General features: G+C 42.1%; 1 protein-coding gene across 4 annotated transcripts in view; it reads left to right on the top strand.

Annotated features, from left to right (window-relative positions):
• Positions 1–17472, top strand: part of XDH (xanthine dehydrogenase) — a 64133-nt gene extending 46661 nt beyond the window's left edge. Inside the window, exons 24-37 of one of the 4 annotated variants that reach the window (XR_014562479.1) lie at positions 638–725; positions 1613–1699; positions 2364–2555; positions 3895–4040; positions 5811–5892; positions 6680–6775; positions 7877–8005; positions 8651–8725; positions 9656–9708; positions 11239–11810; positions 11955–12414; positions 13477–13665; positions 14396–14563; positions 15446–17472. Coding sequence is in view for 1 of the 4 variants with exons in the window: in XM_083732165.1 (XP_083588291.1) it covers positions 638–725; positions 1613–1699; positions 2364–2555; positions 3895–4040; positions 5811–5892; positions 6680–6775; positions 7877–8005; positions 8651–8725; positions 9656–9708; positions 11239–11353; positions 12349–12414; positions 13477–13665; positions 14396–14563; positions 15446–15496 (1537 nt within the window). In the remaining 3 variants the exon portion in view is untranslated. Of the gene's footprint in view, positions 1–637; positions 726–1612; positions 1700–2363; positions 2556–3894; positions 4041–5810; positions 5893–6679; positions 6776–7876; positions 8123–8468; positions 8726–9655; positions 9709–11238; positions 11811–11954; positions 12415–13476; positions 13666–14395; positions 14564–15445 lie in introns of all 4 variants that reach the window. The other 3 variants (XR_014562480.1, XR_014562481.1, XM_083732165.1) reach the window with 3 other exon arrangements.
• Positions 17473–18010: the final 538 nt, after the last annotated feature.

The following is an 18010-nucleotide window of genomic DNA, read 5'->3' as shown; positions in this document are numbered from 1 at the left end:
TGGAGAAATAAATGTTAGGATGATTTCAGCTGTCCACAGTAGACTTACTGGATAAAGAGGAAGGATGATAAAGTACACAGGATTCCTCAGTGAATTTTTCAGTATTGGAGCAGACACACTGGAAATATTAATTACAGCTTTGTCAATGAGACAACTGCACAAATTGATGAACTGGGCACCAGGCAAGAACATTTTTTAAATTTTCCCAGGCCTTCTAACTTATGTTGTAGCTTCATATTGCTTTAGCTCTGTGACATTTAAATTTCTCTGCCTTTTAGTTTTAATGCATTAAGGCTGCCTTTCTGTGTGCATTTATCCGAGAATAAGCTACACTGAACACAGTGTGATTTGCTTCTGAATAAATATGTATGGGATTGTGTTGTTAGTGCTGCAAAATCTTTCCCCCTTACTCTGTTTCAAAGTCATTTTTTATAGTGATGCTGTATAATCAGTAACCTTGTCTCACCTGCATTTTATTAGCTTATTGTAAGTTTGTTTTTGTTTTTTAAATCCCTGTACGCTATTCAAATTCGGTTTTTGGGATTGCCTGTAAGTTGTACATACGTATGTATGAAAATAAATTGTGTCAATTATATGACACAGGCTCATTCTCAGCCTGATTTTGGTGCCCTTACAGGACTGGTCGCCCAGTAAGATGCATGCTGGATCGAGATGAAGATATGCTGATTTCTGGTGGAAGACATCCCTTTTTGGGGCAGTATAAGGTAAATTGAAATGTTGGTTGTTGTTGTTTTAAGAGAAGTATGCCATCTTGGGAAGGTCACATTAAAAAATGTAAGGGGATCTTTAGGTACAATGCATTGTTCATTCCTACACAACAGGGATGGCCAACCTTTTTTCAGCTGACGGCCACAGTCACCCATTGCCAACCCTGTGGGGGCTGCATGTCAAAGATGGGTGTGGCCAAAGTGGTTGATTTTGAGTATAGAGCATTGGGAGATATATGGACCACCAGTATTAGCAGTACAGTCATACCTTGGATCTCAAACGTCTTTGCTCCCGAACAAATCAGCTCCTGAACGATCGAAACCCAGAAGTGAGTGTTCCGGTTTTTGAATGTTCTTTTGGAAGCCAGACTTCCGATGGGGCTTCTGCAGCTTCTGATTGGCTGCAGGAACTTCCTGCAGCCAATCAGAAGCCATGCTTTGGTTTCTGAACTTTTTGGTAGTCGAATGGATTCTGTTTGACTTCCAAGGTACGACTGTATGTGGAATGCTACAGATAGGGAGAAGAACACCACTAAACAGGACTGCTGGAATCTACCAATAGCTATCTTTTACACTTTGGGTTTAAGACTGTAGCTCAGTGGCAGAGCACATGTTTTGCATGCATCAAAAAAATCCTGCATCAATAAATCCTGAAGAGCCACTGCCACTCAGTATAGACAGTAGTGAGATAGATGGACCAAAGGGTCTGACAGCTTCCTAGATTTCTTTCTTCCTAAAACATCTGTGAAGACAGGGGTGCCTGGCGTGCTCTGGTCCATGGGGTCACGAAGAGTCGGACACGATAAACGACTAAACAACAACAAGAAAACATCTGTAATTGTAACAGGTGAATTCTGTATTCCTCCGTCCTTTGTTTCTTCCAGGTTGGCTTTAAGAAGAATGGAAGGATTACTAGTCTAGATGTGACATATTACTGCAATGGAGGGAATTCTGTTGATCTTTCTCATGGCGTGAGTCAAGGATACATTCTGCTGCTTTTCATTTCTGACTCTAAGAGGGAGAAAAAGTAGTTTGGGGTGCACTGACCTCCTTCAGTCAAAATGGTCCCATCCTGAAATTGTGTTTCATTAAACAAAGATCAGTTGTCCCCAAGCCTTCTCTAATGGGGACAGTTTTAATGTTTGATGCAACATCTTGACTACTACTTAACCTGCAATTTCAGTTAGTGATTTAAATAGAAAGATGACAGTATTGTTGTAAAAATTTAGTGCTGCCAGTAGTTATTTATTTATTGTGTCTATACTCCATCTTTGCCTCCAAGGGGCTAATAGGTCTACCTATTCTTTAATTAATTGCCACAACCACTCTGTGTGATAGGCTAGGCTGAGAGGCAGTGACTGACTCAAGGTCACCCACTGAGCTTCATGGCCAAGTGGAGATTTGAAACCTCATCTCCCAGGTTCTAGTCTAATCACTGCACCACGCAATATATGATGATGAGCATACATTTGCTCCAGTTGGTGTATTTGTGAAAAAAACATGTAAATGATTACTTGTCAGCTAGTGCAACTTATGATTGTAGAGTCAGAAGAACAAAAGCATGGTTCGTAAATTAAGTCTTTTTTTAAAGTTCATAAGTCTATTTTTGACCTGCTTTTTATTGTTGGTCACCAGGTTATGGACAGAGCATTGTTTCACATGGACAACTCGTACAACATTCCAAACATCAGAGGCATAGGCAAAGTCTGCAGAACCAACTTGTCCTCCAACACAGCATTCCGTGGGTTTGGGGGTCCCCAGGGAATGATGGTTACTGAGTGCTGGATGAGCGACATTGCCATGAAGTGTGGGCTGCCAGCAGAAGAGGTACGTGCAGGGCTGGATTTAGGTTTGATGAGGCCCTAAGCTACTGAAGGTAATGGTGCCCTTTACAGTGGTGCCTCGCAAGACGAAAATAATTTGTTCCGTGAGTCGCTTCGTCTTGCGGTTTTTTCATCTTGCGGAGCGCAGATTCCCCGGGTATTAACAGTTTTACGAAAAAGGAAGCAAACTCACAAGACGTTTTCGTCTTGCAAAGCAAGCCCATAGGGAAATTCGTCTTGCGAGTTTTTCGTCTTGCGAGGCATTCGTCTTGCGGGGCACCACTGTATATGTCCAGCTGTCCTTTGTCAACAACAAATTGTCACTGTTTTTTGTGTTGAATATATGCTATATGGTAATTTATGGACCTAACAGGTATCTAAAGCCATTTGCACGTGTTGCCATGTAACCAGTCCATGTAGGCACCCTATATATAGAAATGAGCAAACCAGTGATATTTTAGGGAGCTGGCTAGCCCATTACTTAGCATAGGAGCCTATACAACACAAAACACTTTTGCTATATGTAGGTTTTGTTTTATTTGTTTTTTATCATATATTTTGGAAACGTACATCCAGGGTTTTTCCCCCTTTAATTTTTTGGGGGGCCTCCAAGAGAGTGGGGCCCTAAGCTATAGCTTATTTAGCTTATACTGTACGTAAATGAGGCACTGGATATGTGCTCTTAGAGGAAAAGGCTGGACATTTCCATAAACCCTGCATGCTTCAGTCAAAGGATGTTAAAGAAATGAGATGTCACCAGTTCGGTACCCGTGAGCTCTTTTTGCAGCTTTATATTGGGTAATGTAATCTCAGTGTTGACGCTGATTGTTAGAGTCCTTTATGGGTTGGATATCAAAATGATATTACATATCAAGGATGTTGTGTGTCATTCCTTTATACTCCAGTGGGAAGTGGTCGTTGGCCTCCTTCAGTGCAACACTTCACCCAGCCGGAAGAGTGAAAGAGAGAAAGAGAACGAATGGGCGAAGCAAAGAGAGGATGAGTGTCGGTGTGCTTCTGCTTTTTATGAATGGATGCATGTGTATGTTTGTGCGGATGGATGTGTGTGTTTGTGAGATGGATGAAGTGTGTGTGTGGGATGTCCTCTGTCTACTTTTTGGTTTGGCTGTACTGACCACCATTACTGTGTAGTCCCCTTCTCTGAAGGGAATGGAACCCTTGACCCTGAAATGGCTGCCCACTACAGAATTTTGGGGGAACTGACCTCCATGTTTAGGAAGGCATGTTTAGGATCAAGATACCCAGCATTCCACATTCTGTTAAAGTCATTCTTCCAAAAGACTCGTTGGTGACCATGGCCATGTGGGTTTTGCTTTGGAAAGGTTCGAAAACTCAATCTCTATAATGAAGGAGACCTGACTCACTTCAATCAGAAGCTAGAAGGATTCACCTTGCGAAGATGTTGGGATGAGTGCCTTGCAAATTCAGACTATCACTCCAGAAGGAAACTCATTGATGAGTTTAACCGGTAGGTATCTTGCTTTTCAGAGTGATATCAGGCATACTAAAATATTCCATAAAGGCCTTATTAGTAAGCCTGGAATTCAAGTTTGAATCAAATTTCTCCCCCATCCATACAAATCATCTCTGCAGAAGGTGTAATCTTTTGGGGAAACCATTAACCCATTGTGTTTTAAAAGAGAAGCTCAAAATCAATGAAAAGTACAATGTTGATTTGTTCTTTTCAGTTCCCTCCCTGTTTTTTTTTAAAATATTTTTTTATTAAATTTTAAGAAATACAGAAAAAAGAATAAAAGATAGTTATAAGAAAATAGAATAGAAGAATAACAAATTTCCATGTTCTTTTTCCATCCAATCTAAAGAACTTCCCCACATCCTCCAAACCCTGCGTTCTCTGTCATATAAAACATCAGCAATTTGTTAACTTATTTCAAAACTTATTGTATCTTCCATTTTATCATGTTCCCTGATTTCAATTTTACTATAACCCAATTCTTGTATGCTTTGTATTAAACACAATAAAGTTATTTCATTATTTTACCTCTAAATTCTTGTGTCTTAATTTTCATTTCATTAACTTACATTTGCTGAAGCTAGAGTTTCCTGAAGGGTGCATTTTTTTTTTTTTTAACATTCATACAGCTTATAGTGTTTTTTCAAATAGTCCTTAAACTTTTTCCAGTCCTCCTCAATTGTTTCTTCTCCCAAGTCTCGGATTCTGCCAGTCATTTCAGTCAATTCCATATAGTCCATCAACTGTGATTGCCATTCCTCCAGCGTGGGTAAATCTTGTGTCTTCCAATATTTTGCAATCAGGATCCTTGCTGCTGTGGTAGCGTACATGAAAAAGATTCTGTCCTTCTTAAGCACTCTCTGGTCTACCATGCCCAGAAGGAAGGCCTCTGGTTTCTTAGGTAAGGTAAATCTCAGTACCTTTTTTAGTTCATTATGGATCATTTCCCAGAAGGCCTTCACTTTCGGGCAGGTCCACCAGAGATGAAAAAATGTCCCTTCCGCCTCTCCACATTTCCAACATTTATTGTCAGACAGATGGTATATCTTAGCTAGCTTGACTGGGGTCATGTACCACCGGTATACCATTTTCATAATATTTTCCTTCAAGGCAGTGCATGCCGTAAATTTCAAACCGGTGTTCCATAACCTTTCCCAGTCTACAAACATAATGTTGTGCCCCACATCCTGCGCCCATTTTATCATGGCGGATTTGACTGTCTCATCCTGTGTATTCCACTTAAGCAGCAAGTTATACATTCTCGAAAGTAGTTTACTTTTTGGCTCTAACAATTCAGTCTCTAGTTTCGATTTTTCCACCTGGAATCCAACCTTTTTATCTATTTTAAAGACCTCCTGAATTTGCGCATAGTGCAGCCAGTCTCGCACCTTAGTTTTCAGTTTTTCCAAGCTCAACAACCTCCAATTGTCTCCAATTTTTTCAATTATTTCCCAGTATTTAGGCCAATGGGCCTCCATGTTAAGTCTCTTACGTGCCTTGGCCTCCACCGGTGAGAGCCACCTCAGAGTCTTACTCTCCAATAAGTCTTTATATTTTGTCCAGACCATCAAAATTGCTCTTCTGACAATATGATTTTTAAACAATTTGTGCACTTTAACCTTGTCATACCACAAGGACCCATTCCTATGAAGTCTTGTTCTGATGCAAAATTGCGTAGGAAAAGAGAGCATGCCAGAGCAAGCAGTTTAGGGATGGGTGCATGTTGCAAGGGAACAAGAGTCTGACATCATTCTGTTTCCCCAGGAAGAATCGCTGGAAGAAGAGGGGCATGGCCATTATTCCAACCAAGTTTGGGATCAGCTTCACAGTTCCCTTCCTGAATCAGGTTGGCAAGCACCCTTAACTATTACAGCTGGGCAGCAAGGTTCTGTGGTAAAATGCTTCTGTCCATCTTCAAGATTCTCCAGTAATGGGAATGTTTGAAGCAATACATCCAAGGCACATTTTAGGTCCAATCTTGTATTAGATCATGACCCTGTCCCAGCCTTGGTTATATTGTATGTCATCCAGCAGTCCGCCTTCATTCTTGTGCATCCTTTGTGACTCTTGTTTTGCTAATGTTGGGGGGGGGGGCGGATGCCAGCCCCCACCCTAGTCAGTGAATGCATGGGCTGAAGAGGAATCAGGAAATGAAGTAGTGCTTTCTTAAGTATTGAATCAATCAAAAGTTAATTTTTAAGCTTATTGGATCATTTCTATCTTCTTCTCTCTCTCTCTCTCTCTCTCTCTCTCTCTCTCTCTCTCTCTCTCACACACACACACACACACACACACACACACTTCTATCCAAAGTAGCATTCAATCTCTTGTTCCAAGAGAGCAAGTATTTGCCCTTGCACAGTGGAACTCCCCCCCCCCAAATCTGCTCTGGGGTTTCTTGCAACCTTCCAGAGCAGAATTGAGGAGGGCACAGGGCATGCACAGAGGGAGGAGAAGCGGAAGCAGTACAGTAGCATAAATGTTAATCCTTGCGCCAATGGAACAAAGGCCTTGGATGCTGCCTGAAGCGAGGAATGTTGATTTGTATGTAGACGATGCCTGTGAAGTGTGCTTCAAAGAGCTTGTGTGTCAAAACAGTCTTTGACAGCCTCTCTCTCGGATTTCTGTTGTAGGCTGGTGCCCTGGTACATGTGTACACGGATGGTTCAGTGCTGCTCACACATGGTGGGACTGAGATGGGCCAGGGCCTCCATACCAAGATGATCCAGGTAAACTATGAATGCATTTTTTGTCTGGTGCTGTTTTGATTAACATTATCCATTAAGCAGCCCTGTTTAGGGAAATTTTAAATGTTTGATGTTTTATTCTGTTTTTAATCTATTGGGAGCCGCCCAGAGTGGCTAGGGAAACCCACCTGGATGGGCGGGGTGTAAATAAAATAATAATAATAATAATAATAATAATCCATTAAATGTATTAAAAATGTACTGCAGCATTCATTTTCAGAATGTTATCTTACAGATGTTGCAATTCCCCCCACATCCATTCTAATTTAAATGTGCATATGTAGGGTGAAGTCCAAAGAATGGGTTCTTGTAGGAGGAATTTAATAATAAATAAACTTTTACTCAGAGCAGTCATGGCCATTAATGTCTACCCTGAGTAAAAGCTGATTAACTACAACCCATACTTTCTCACAATATATGGAGGATGTGTAGCAGGATTACAAAGCAGCTTTCTTGAGAAGCATAGCATCTTTCCTTGTGTTTTGATTTTACTTGCAAATATAAATTAAGACGGATCAGAAAAATATCCCACATTTGCATAACAGGACAGAATACTGGACTATTCAAAAGTCTTTGGAGCTTTGTGAACTTTGAATAAGAAGAACTGTTTCAAGTCCTACGGATTTAATTGGTGGCAATGACAATACCTTTACCTTTACCTTTAATGACATAGGGACGCAGGTGGCGCTGTGGGTTAAAGCCTCAGCGCCTAGGACTTGCCGATCGAAAGGTCGGCGGTTCGAATCCCTGCGGCGGGGTGCACTCCCGCTGCTCGGTCCCAGCGCCTGCCAACCTAGCAGTTCGAAAGCACCTCCGGGTGCAAGTAGATAAATAGGGACCGCTTACCAGCGGGAAGGTAAACGGCGTTTCCGTGTGCAGCTCTGGCTCGCCAGAGCAGCAATGTCACGCTGGCCACGTGACCCGGAAGTGTCTCCGGACAGCGCTGGCCCCTGGCCTCTTAAGTGAGATGGGCGCACAACCCCAGAGTCTGTCAAGACTGGCCCGTACGGGCAGGGGTACCTTTACCTTTACCTTTAATGACAACTGCGATGAAGTTCACGTTTGGGCATTGTCTCTCTGCAGGTTGCCAGCAGGACTCTTGGGATTCCCACCTCCAAGATCTACATCAGTGAGACAAGCACCAACACAGTGCCAAATGCATCTCCAACAGCTGCTTCTGTTAGTGCTGATATCAATGGGATGGCCGTCTTGGTAAGGGGTAGAACTCAACACACTGCTCTACAAGGGATGCTACCGATTCTGTCTGCAGTGCACTGCATTTGCACCCCAGAAAGAATCTGTCTTGTTGCCTCTATGAAGATAGGCCTTGTGGGAGGCTTCTAGCAGACTTTGCTTTAGGATGAAAGCACACTATCAGCATGTGTGCTGCTTAAAAGTGCCCAGTGTGGTGCCTTTAACAGTAAAGGAGCCAACTGTGTATTCTCTGGTGATGTGGCGAATGTTAGGTTGTTTCCAAATTCAACAATGGCATTAACGTAGGAAATATGTTAATGCTACATCGGAAGCTATCATCTACTGTGTCAAACCACTGGTCTGTCTAGCTCAGTGTTGTTGACACTGATGAGCAGCAGCTCTTTGGGACTTCAGGCAATAATTGGTCCCAGGCATCTCTGGGGATGCTGTGGATTGAACCTTGGACCTTTCCCATTTCTAGCCAGAGCCTTCCGTTAAAAGCATAGTTAGTCAAAAGAGTACAAGACATTCTGAAGCCTGTGATATGTGGACACCTATTGTCACATCTGGATTGATGAAAATGAGAATACCTGGTGGCAATTTGCTGTAATATCAAAAGATGCATTCTGTTTGCTTTGAATTGTTTTTCTTTCTTTCTTTTAGAATGCTTGCCAGACCATCCTGAAGAGATTGGAGCCAATCAAACTTGCTAAGCCAAAGGGTTCCTGGGAAGACTGGGTATGTTTGTGTCTGCTGCAGTTTGGAAGCATGGTGTGGATTTGCTATCATTAGGAAAATCTCAATTATCTATTAATTCATTGTGGCGTGACAGGGGCTAAAGGAGCTAGTAGGGAACTGGCTGATATTCTTGCAACTCTTCCAGCAGTTCTGTAAGCCCCAAACAAGTATGAAGCTTTGTGACTTCAACAAGAGACTTCAACTGAACTGTGATAATTTGTGAATCTTAAGCAGCTTCGCTTCCTTGCTCCTTCCTTTAGCTTGGTCGCTGTCCCACTTTATCTCACCATCTTGTGCCTTCACCATCCTACACTGACATTCTGTGGTGTGGCTTCAGAGGGCTGTTGCTGGCACTCTGTCCAGCAGTGACCTCTGCTTTAGCATTGGGTGTTTTCTTTACACACACACAAAACAGAAAACAGTCCGTCCATATGAGTTGGTGAGCATAATTTTGATGTGATCAGTTCTTGTGATCTATTTTATTTGGGGCTTTAGTTTTTCTGTTATGAATTGTATTTAGTATTTTGTGACGCATGTAAATCCCTCCATGAACTTGAGTGCCATTCCTGATGTTGATTTATATGACGATGATAACAGATGATGATGGACTAGGCTTCTGAAAGTTGCCCTTAGATTTTTTCCCCCTTCATGATTTGGAATGAAGATATCTCTCAAGAGTGAAATCTGTTTAACAGCTCCATTTGTGCACTATTTCACAAAGTTGGGCCTGATGGGTCTAGAGGTGTCAAACGTAAGGTTTCTTGATAATGGTGCTCCCCTTTTTGCACATGGATAGAGTGCACTCATTTGTATTTTGTTGAAAAAACACACCCATTGCTAGCTTTTCCAGAATGCATCATAACTATTCTAGTTCAGCAGAACTAACTAAAAAAAACCCCAGACACAAGGAACTCTGTGTGTTTTCATTAGGTGTCAGCAGCCTACTGTGATTGTGTGAGTTTGTCAGCTACAGGATTTTACAGGTGAGTCAGAACAGGTCCCAAGTGGGATTTCAAATAATGCTTCTAAATGTTATTGAGTGCTCTTTATCTCGACTGGTCTGATATTTCAACTAATTTCATGAAGTGTGCATATAAAAGAAGATATGATCTAGTAATCTCTTCCTTGAAGGCTGTATTCTATAAACTTTATGTGCCTTTTCCTTGGCACTAAAGTCATCTGCAATCTCTACTTGACCCATAGCATACAAATGTAAAAGCAGCTCCTATTCATTCAAATCATACCTTAAAGTGTTAAGGCTCCAAAGTAGAACCAACCCTTTAATATTCCCATTCTGTAAATACAGAATTCAGAACTATGCATCTCCTATAAGCTTCAGAAGACCTTAGATAAAGTGTGGAAAAAGTGACATCCTCCAGACATTCAAACTCCAATTCCCATCAGCCCCAGTCAGCATGGGCAAGGGTTGGGGTGATGGGAATTGGAGACAACAACATCTGGACAGGAACAACATTGGATACTCCTTGTCTTGGATCTCTATCTACCAACTTAGATTTCAGTTTACTTTATTTAAAGTGCTGTTTTGGTGTAGAAACTTAGGCTCCACAAGAGCTTTCAAGCACGCTTGCCAATTCTTTATGTGCAACATCATTTGCAACGCCCTACTTTCTGCAGTAGTTTTGGGAATCAAACAGGCAACCAATTTAAGCTTATAGAGCTGAGTGAAAATGATCTCCTCAAATTATCCACACTCTCTGTGGTGGTAAAAATGGAGGGGGGCATTTTACTGAAGACTGAACTTCTCTAACAGTTTTAGGTGGAACTGAAAAAAGAGGGGAAACATTTAAAATTTGCAATAAATAAATTTTTGAAATGTTTTGTATTGCTTAATATTGAAAGGAAACTCGATTTTTTGTTCATGCTTGTGAATAAAGGAAGTGATGGACTAAGATGGGATGACTGGAAGGAGTAGAGATTCCATCCATTGCTTTCTTCAGCATTATTCAACAGAATTAAAATTGGATCTACCATCGTATCCAGAACTGGAGCTGGCGCCAAAGGGATGTGGCCTAGGGAGAGGCCCAGGGGCCAGACAGAGAAAGCTGGAGGGCTGCATTTGGCCCCCTGAGATTCCCCATCCATGGCTTATCATCAGTGTCCTGGCTTGTTCCATAATAATGTAGTAGGCCCAATGTTGTAACATTAGAGTTACATGAGTGAAGAGGTAGAAGCATAGTTCTAGAGGTATATGGACAAGAGGTTGGAGAGCAACTAAAAATCTGGTATGTTTGAAAGATAAAAAGGGAGAGGTGGGGATCTGGCCTGACATACTTCACAGAGCAATCAAAGGCATGTAGATCTCCAAACTTCGGCTAATGATGATTACTGGCCTGATCCTCAAAACTCCCCGAATTCTTGTTGAGTCCAGTAACTTGCATTTTTACCCATCAAGAAGTGATTCAGTGGGGTAAGAAAAAGACCTTTCTTTCAGTCAAGTGATGAGTAAAATTCCTGCAGATTTCATTCTTTCCTTCTTTCTTGCCACCCTTAAGAATTCCAGACCTTGGGTATGACTATGAGAAAAATGAAGGAAAGCCCTTCTGCTACTTCTCTTATGGTGTGGCTTGTTCTGAGGTTGAGATTGACTGTTTGACAGGTGACCATAAGGTAAGTAGACTAGGCAGATTTGTCAAAAGTATTTCTTTGTTCTGGTGGACTGGGAAAGGACCTAATAACCTGAGTATATTTGATAAGGAAGTTTATTTCCAGCTCTGGTTTTCGTTGAGTGAAATACCTTACTTCTCTGTGTATATCAGGGATGGGCCACCTGTGGCCAACCAGAGGCAGTTGAACTCCAACTCCCATCAGCCCCAGCCAGCATGACCAGGGATGGTGGGAGCTATAGTCTGAACTTCTGGAGGAAACGCATATAATTGGGCAATTATATACTTCATAGTGATTATGTTCTGAGAATGGTTTCCACACAAGCCACTAGCTATGAAGACTTATATTCAAGTTTCAAAGGCTCGAGATATTTGACTTCCAACCAAGAGCCAAGACCTTTTTGCTGAAGTACTCTTCACGTCTATTTCCCCATGATCTTTGCAATGATCGTGTAACTTAGGCCAGTGTTTCCCAACCTTGTGCCTCCAGATGTTTTTGGCCTACAACTCCCATCATCCCTAGCTAGCAAGACCAGTGGTCAGGGATGATGGGAGTTGTAGGCCAAAAACATCTGGAGGCACAAGGTTGGGAAACACTGACTTAGGCCACCTCTCTTAGCTCAGGCTATTAAATAGCTGCTTCTCCCAGACAACATGGCACATTCATGGCTGAGCTGAGAGTTCATCTCTTCCAAGTCGGAGCTCAGGCTCAGGTGACAATTCAGGTTCAAGTGAGACTTGGGAAAAGGCACATCTCAGTGGTAGAGCATCTGCTCTGCCTGGAGCAGGTACTGTACTGAATCCTTAGCTTCTCCAGGTAGAGCTGACAAAAAGCTCCTGCCTGAAAAGCTGGAGAACAGATTAAACAGTACTGAACTAGATGGGCCAGTGGCCTGACTGGCATATTGCCAGTCAGCATATTGATGTTCATATGTCCCCCTTTTAATTGCATAAAGTGAGTCCTGTACTTACTCAGCCTTTGCTTTTGCCGATATTTAGAATGTCCGCACAGACATCGTGATGGATGTTGGCACCAGCTTGAACCCGGCTATAGATATAGGGCAGGTAAGCAATACAACACGATCCTGTTCTGTGGCGCTGTAGCATGTCTGCATGCTAGCTGGATTATTAAATTGGTCAATGAGCAGCAACAGGCCTGATAAACAGCAGCATGAACTAACTGTTGTGGCAGGAGAGATGGTTAATTGCTAATTTATTATTAGCTTGTTTTTGCTCATCAAGTTTTTGGCAAATGATTCATTTCTGCACAATGAAACAGGGGAAAAATTAGATCTAGTGTTCATTGCACTGTTCCCAAACTTTTGTTTTGCATTCTCCAAGTCAGTTACTCTAGAGTAATTCTATTTACTTCAGTGGCCCTATTGCAGCAAGTAGTCAAAGGAATCTTGTTTTGGAGAGGCTAAACCTCATATTTTCGGATTCATTTTTCATTTTAACCTGCAGACCACCCGAACTCTTAAAACTAGATGTACTAGCCTAAACTTTAGGCTTCCTGTACCAGCAACTAAATACTGAAATTGGGCAGATACAGATAAATTTGTTTATGAATCATGACTCATGGTGACCATATGCCACAAGGTCATTCTGCTATTATCCCATAAATATTTGGACTACCAATATTTATTACTTACACCAGCAGTGGCAGCACTCCTGCCACTCCTGCATGATGTTCATTTAGCATCAAACATGTCCTAGCCAATGAGAAAAATTAACTGAAAAGTTCCACATGGCTATGGGATGGAAACTTCCTTGGTCATTTTGGAGGACTCCTACTTCTCAATTCAGTTCTGATTGGGGGAGCCCAGGTGACATCAGTGGCCTTGGGTGTCATTCAAATACGTTTTACTCAGAGTAGACTAGTTGAAATTAATGAGCATGACTGAGTTAGGTCCATTTATTTCAATGGGTCTTCTCTGAGTAAAATTTAGTTGAATACCACCCCAGGAGTGCTCTCTACCTGCTTTGGTTGGAGTGGGATGGTCTTGCTGTGGTGATTTGGTCATGTCCAAACAAGACAACTGTAATGTGCTCTGTTTGGAGCTGACTTTTGAGGCTGACTTCTTATTTTGTGTCTCATTTGATTTTTGTGTGTGTTTACATTTACAGATAGAAGGAGCCTTTGTCCAAGGAGTTGGACTTTTTACCCTGGAGGAGCTGCGTTATTCCCCAGAAGGCAACCTGTACACCCGTGGGCCTGGAATGTACAAAATCCCTGCATTCGGTGACATCCCAACAGAGTTTCACGTGTCTCTTCTCCGGGACTGTCCAAACAGCAAAGCCATCTATTCATCCAAGGTACAGTATCATCTGGAGCTGCAGCTTTTCCACAGACATTGCACATTTTGACACAAAATAAACAGCAGTGATGGAATGAGGAATGATGCTATTTTGCCTTATATTTCTTAGAGCAGGAGCTCCCAACCTCTGATCCATGAGATTCATTCAGCTGGTCCATAGCATATCTGGGTTGGGCAAAACTATGTTCTGGGATACAACCCATGTACTAAAGAGACCAATGGACTATAATAATGTGGTTTGATCTTTACACAGTACTGCTTTCTTCTGGACCTACATGCAGAAGGTCCCAGGTTCAATCCCTGGCATCTCCATATAAGGCTGGGAGAAAACGCTTCCTGAAACCCTGGAGAACCAATGGCAGTCAGTGTAGGCCATGGACCAATGGTGTGAGATGGTCTAAGGCAGCTTACTATGTTCCCAGTACAGTGGTACCTTGGGTTGCAAACACCTTGGGTTACAAACACCTTGGGTTACAGACTCTACTAACCCGGAAGTAGTACCTCAGGTTAAGAACTTTACCACAGGATGAGAACAGAAATTGTGTGGCGGCAACGCAAGGCCCCATTAGTTAAAGTGGTACCTCAGGTTAAGAACGGTTTCAGGTTAAGAACAGCCCTCCCGAACAAATTAAGTTCGTAACCAGAGGTACCGGCCATGGGTACTGCATACTGTGAGCTGTGAATTAGTAGTGGCTGGAGCAATGCTTGATGCTCTTCAATCTCTCTAGGCTGTCGGTGAACCTCCCTTGTTCCTGTCAGCCTCCGTGTTTTATGCCATCAAAGATGCCATCGTCTCTGCCAGGGAAGAATCGGGACTGAAGGAGCCATTCCGACTAGACAGTCCAGCCACCCCAGAGAGAATACGCAATGGTTGTGTGGATAACTTCACCAAACTGGTAGGTTAACTGGCCTCCTTTCTTACAATTTCATCTTCTGTAATGAAATTCAGTAATCATTCCTTGGTTGTCCACAGCTTTCATTTCAGTGGGTTCCCCTAACACTAATTAATGAATGCTTCATTAATTCAAGTGTGCCATACAAATGCGTTGCTTATTGCATTCCTTAACAATAACCCTGTGAGGTAAGTCGATATTATTATTAGGAACAGGGGACAAATTTGATTCAGTTGGCATTTAAAGGCAAACTTACTTAATTTACAGTTTCCAAAGCAATGGATGAACAGAAATGTAGCCATCCGTTGAATGCCTCCCAACTCGCACTTTGCCAAATTTTGCAGAGAAGTTCTGCAGCCAAACAATATGGTCAAAAATTCATGTGGGACTGAACCAGATATGCCTACATCCTTATTATGTAGTCAGTACTTCTAGAAAAAGAGATGCCAGAACTCACTATGAACGCCTCCCTTGTTCTCTTAGAATGGCAAGGGTGCCCACCTGAGAGGTGCTGGAACTGAGTTCCGGTGAGTTCTGGCTGAAAAAGAGCTCTGCATGTAGTAAATGCCAGTCAGCCGAATTCAGTGCTCAGCTTGGCAATCTTGTTCTGTTTGGCTACCTCTGATTTACACCATGTGGTTGTCCTCCAGCTGTTGTTGGATACACAACTCTCATCAGTCCCAGTGTGGTGAATGGACAGGGATTATGGGAGTTGTAGTCCATCATCCCCTGGTGTAGAAGATAAGAAAATCTGAAGATGATTACACTCTGTAGTTGCCCAACAAAGGCCATGCCAACTTTGGGACATGGTCTAGACATTTCAGATGAAGGCAACTGTGTATCATCCTTCTCTTTCAATTATTTCACTCTTATTTTTTTATCCAGTGTCCATCTGCTGAGCCAGGCACCTTTAAGCCCTGGTCTGTGAGAGTATGAATGAAGTAACCTTTAGGAACCATCTCCACTCATCAAGCTGGTTTCACCTCAGGGGACCAAAAGGAAGCAATGACTCACTGCTGAAAAGAGATCTGTGTACCTGCACCTGCCCTGCAGATTCATGAAGCTTTATAATTTAATAGCTGAATCGTCCATTGCCTAAGGAAAAGGTTCCTATTGGTGGAAAACAGCTGGCATGAAAAGTAACAAAGAGGGGAAAAATGTATGGTTTTGTTCTCTGTGAAATCTGAAATCCTTACGTAGTTCATTTAAGCTCATGGCAAAGATCAGCAAAACCCGTTTGCCAATTTGTTCACTTTTAAAGTGTAATCACGACATTCAATGAAATGCTAATTTGAATTGATTATGATGCAGCCAGTCTTCCCTTTTCAGTTTTCCATCCTTCCTCTTTTGGATGTATGATTGCAAGCAACAATGAGGGCAGGACCCCATTGCACCCTCTCTCTGAATCATAAGGATGTAGGAAGTTCATTAACATTTAGCTAATGAGATCCCAGCCTCCACTCCCACCTTCTACTTTGCTTTTGTATGCTGAGGATATGAGATAACACTGGAAGCAAATGCACAAGGTTTGGCTAATGTCATGGTCCTCAGTATAGTTACTGAGTAGGTAGATATGTTGATTTCAGTACCACTTACTCCAAGTGTGCTTGGAGCTGATGTTTAAGAGAGTTAGGGGGAAATAGCTATTACCTAGGTGCTTATGAATTATGGAGAGCCAGTTTGCATCCCATAGTTAAGAGGGCCAGGTCCCAAAGTGGCCAGGATTCCTGTATCTTTTATTGGCTGTGCAGAACAGATGACAAGCTATGCCTGCTGAAATCCTCTCTTCTACACAACTATTAGAAGAGCAGTAGTCTTGCCCTGTTTGTGCATCCGGCCACCTCACTTATGGTGCATTCCCCTCATTTGGTTTTGCTGAAAGTAGACCAGGGTAAATCTGCTAGGTTGCAAAAATATGAATGCGTTGAGGCTCACAAGGGACTGCTTTCACACATTACTTGGCCTTACAGAGGGGTTATGAAAAACACTCCATCAGAAAGATATTTAGCTAGGCTTTCCTTTATATTCTCCATGAGCTTTGATGCTTTGTGCAGCAGGCACTAAATCCCATTTGCTAGCCGTTTGCATATCTCCTAGAGTTACTATTATATCATTCTGCAAACTTGTCGTCAAAGTTTCAGGTGAACCCCTCCGAATGAACTGAAGCAAATTGTACAGTTATATCTGAAATTTCATGCAGATTGCTGTGATCAGTTGACAAAAGAATGGTCCTCGAACGATGGCACAATGCAGAGAGTCTTGGCCAGTTGGCCAGGTTTGCTCTGAGATTGTCCTGTGTTTCCCAAAGGTGTATCAGTTCATAATAGAGCTGTTTGAATGAAAAGTCTGCACTCCATTTTCCCAGGCCGCACAATGTTGTATTTCCTATGCTAAACACCTCCTTTTCATATCAAAACAAAACAACCCTATGGGAACTAGCTCTCAGAGAGAATTAGACATGAACTTATCTCCGAAATGTTCAAGAATCAGTGCACTGCATCGTTCAGGGAAATGGATTTGCATCATGCCTTTGGGATGTCTTGTTGACATTGGACGTGCTATATGAAAGCAGAGTGCTTTCTGGAACTTCTGAGACAGAAGCATACTCAACATTCACGGATGCTTCATTTTCTTGATTGCTGCTAGTAAATGGCGTTCTCGCAATGTAAGAAAATAGCCTGCCAGAAGCAAATATGTGCATGAGCCAATGACAATTGAAACACTTGCTGCTTTTCTAAAGGTTTGCTTAGTATGCTAATATGCCCAACTTGACTTAGGGGCATTAAATGCTCTTCTGGAACTGTTTAATGATTATGAGCTGACACTATTGCCATTTACCAAAATGACTCCTAGCTGTTGATAGAGAACAATTTCTGTTCTGTTGAAACAAACAGATCAATCATGTCTCCCGCGCTGGTGTTAACTCTCCTGACTTTTGTGGTTTGTGTAATACTTGTGGAGTGGGCATATTCAGAGTTCGTCCCCAGTGCAATAATTCTGTACTGCAGCTTAAAGTGTGACTTTCTCTCATGCCAGAAGATCCATCCTTGACAGTTGCTCTCATAAACTAACCCATGGCTTTTCTGCAGGTTTCTGACCCATAAAAGGTCCTTTTTAACAGTACCTTTTGTAGGACAAAGGCTGAGGTTTCTCTCGCTAGTCTACATAATATCTTGCCAAGCATAGAAGCAAACTGAAAATATGAAGCAATGGTAACAACAAGTTACCAGGAAGCACGTAGTTTTGCTGAAACTGAGGACTTTATAGAATCTTTTAAATGAACTCTCTCATGAATTAGTGTCTTCATGATCTGAATATATAAGAAACACTGCTTGAAATGAACTATTGGGGGGGGGGGAGGAAATAAATGTGATTTGAAAAGCACTTTGCACGTTTGCTAAATTACTCACAAGGAAAATATTGTCATTATTATGGGGGCTCTACACTGTG

Source organism: Podarcis gaigeae (assembly GCF_964106915.1).
Source record: "Podarcis gaigeae genome assembly, chromosome: 3".
NCBI classification, from domain to species: domain Eukaryota; kingdom Metazoa; phylum Chordata; class Lepidosauria; order Squamata; family Lacertidae; genus Podarcis; species Podarcis gaigeae.
The sequence above is the reverse complement of the archived record's forward strand: the minus strand, read 5'-3'. Positions and strand labels throughout refer to the sequence as shown.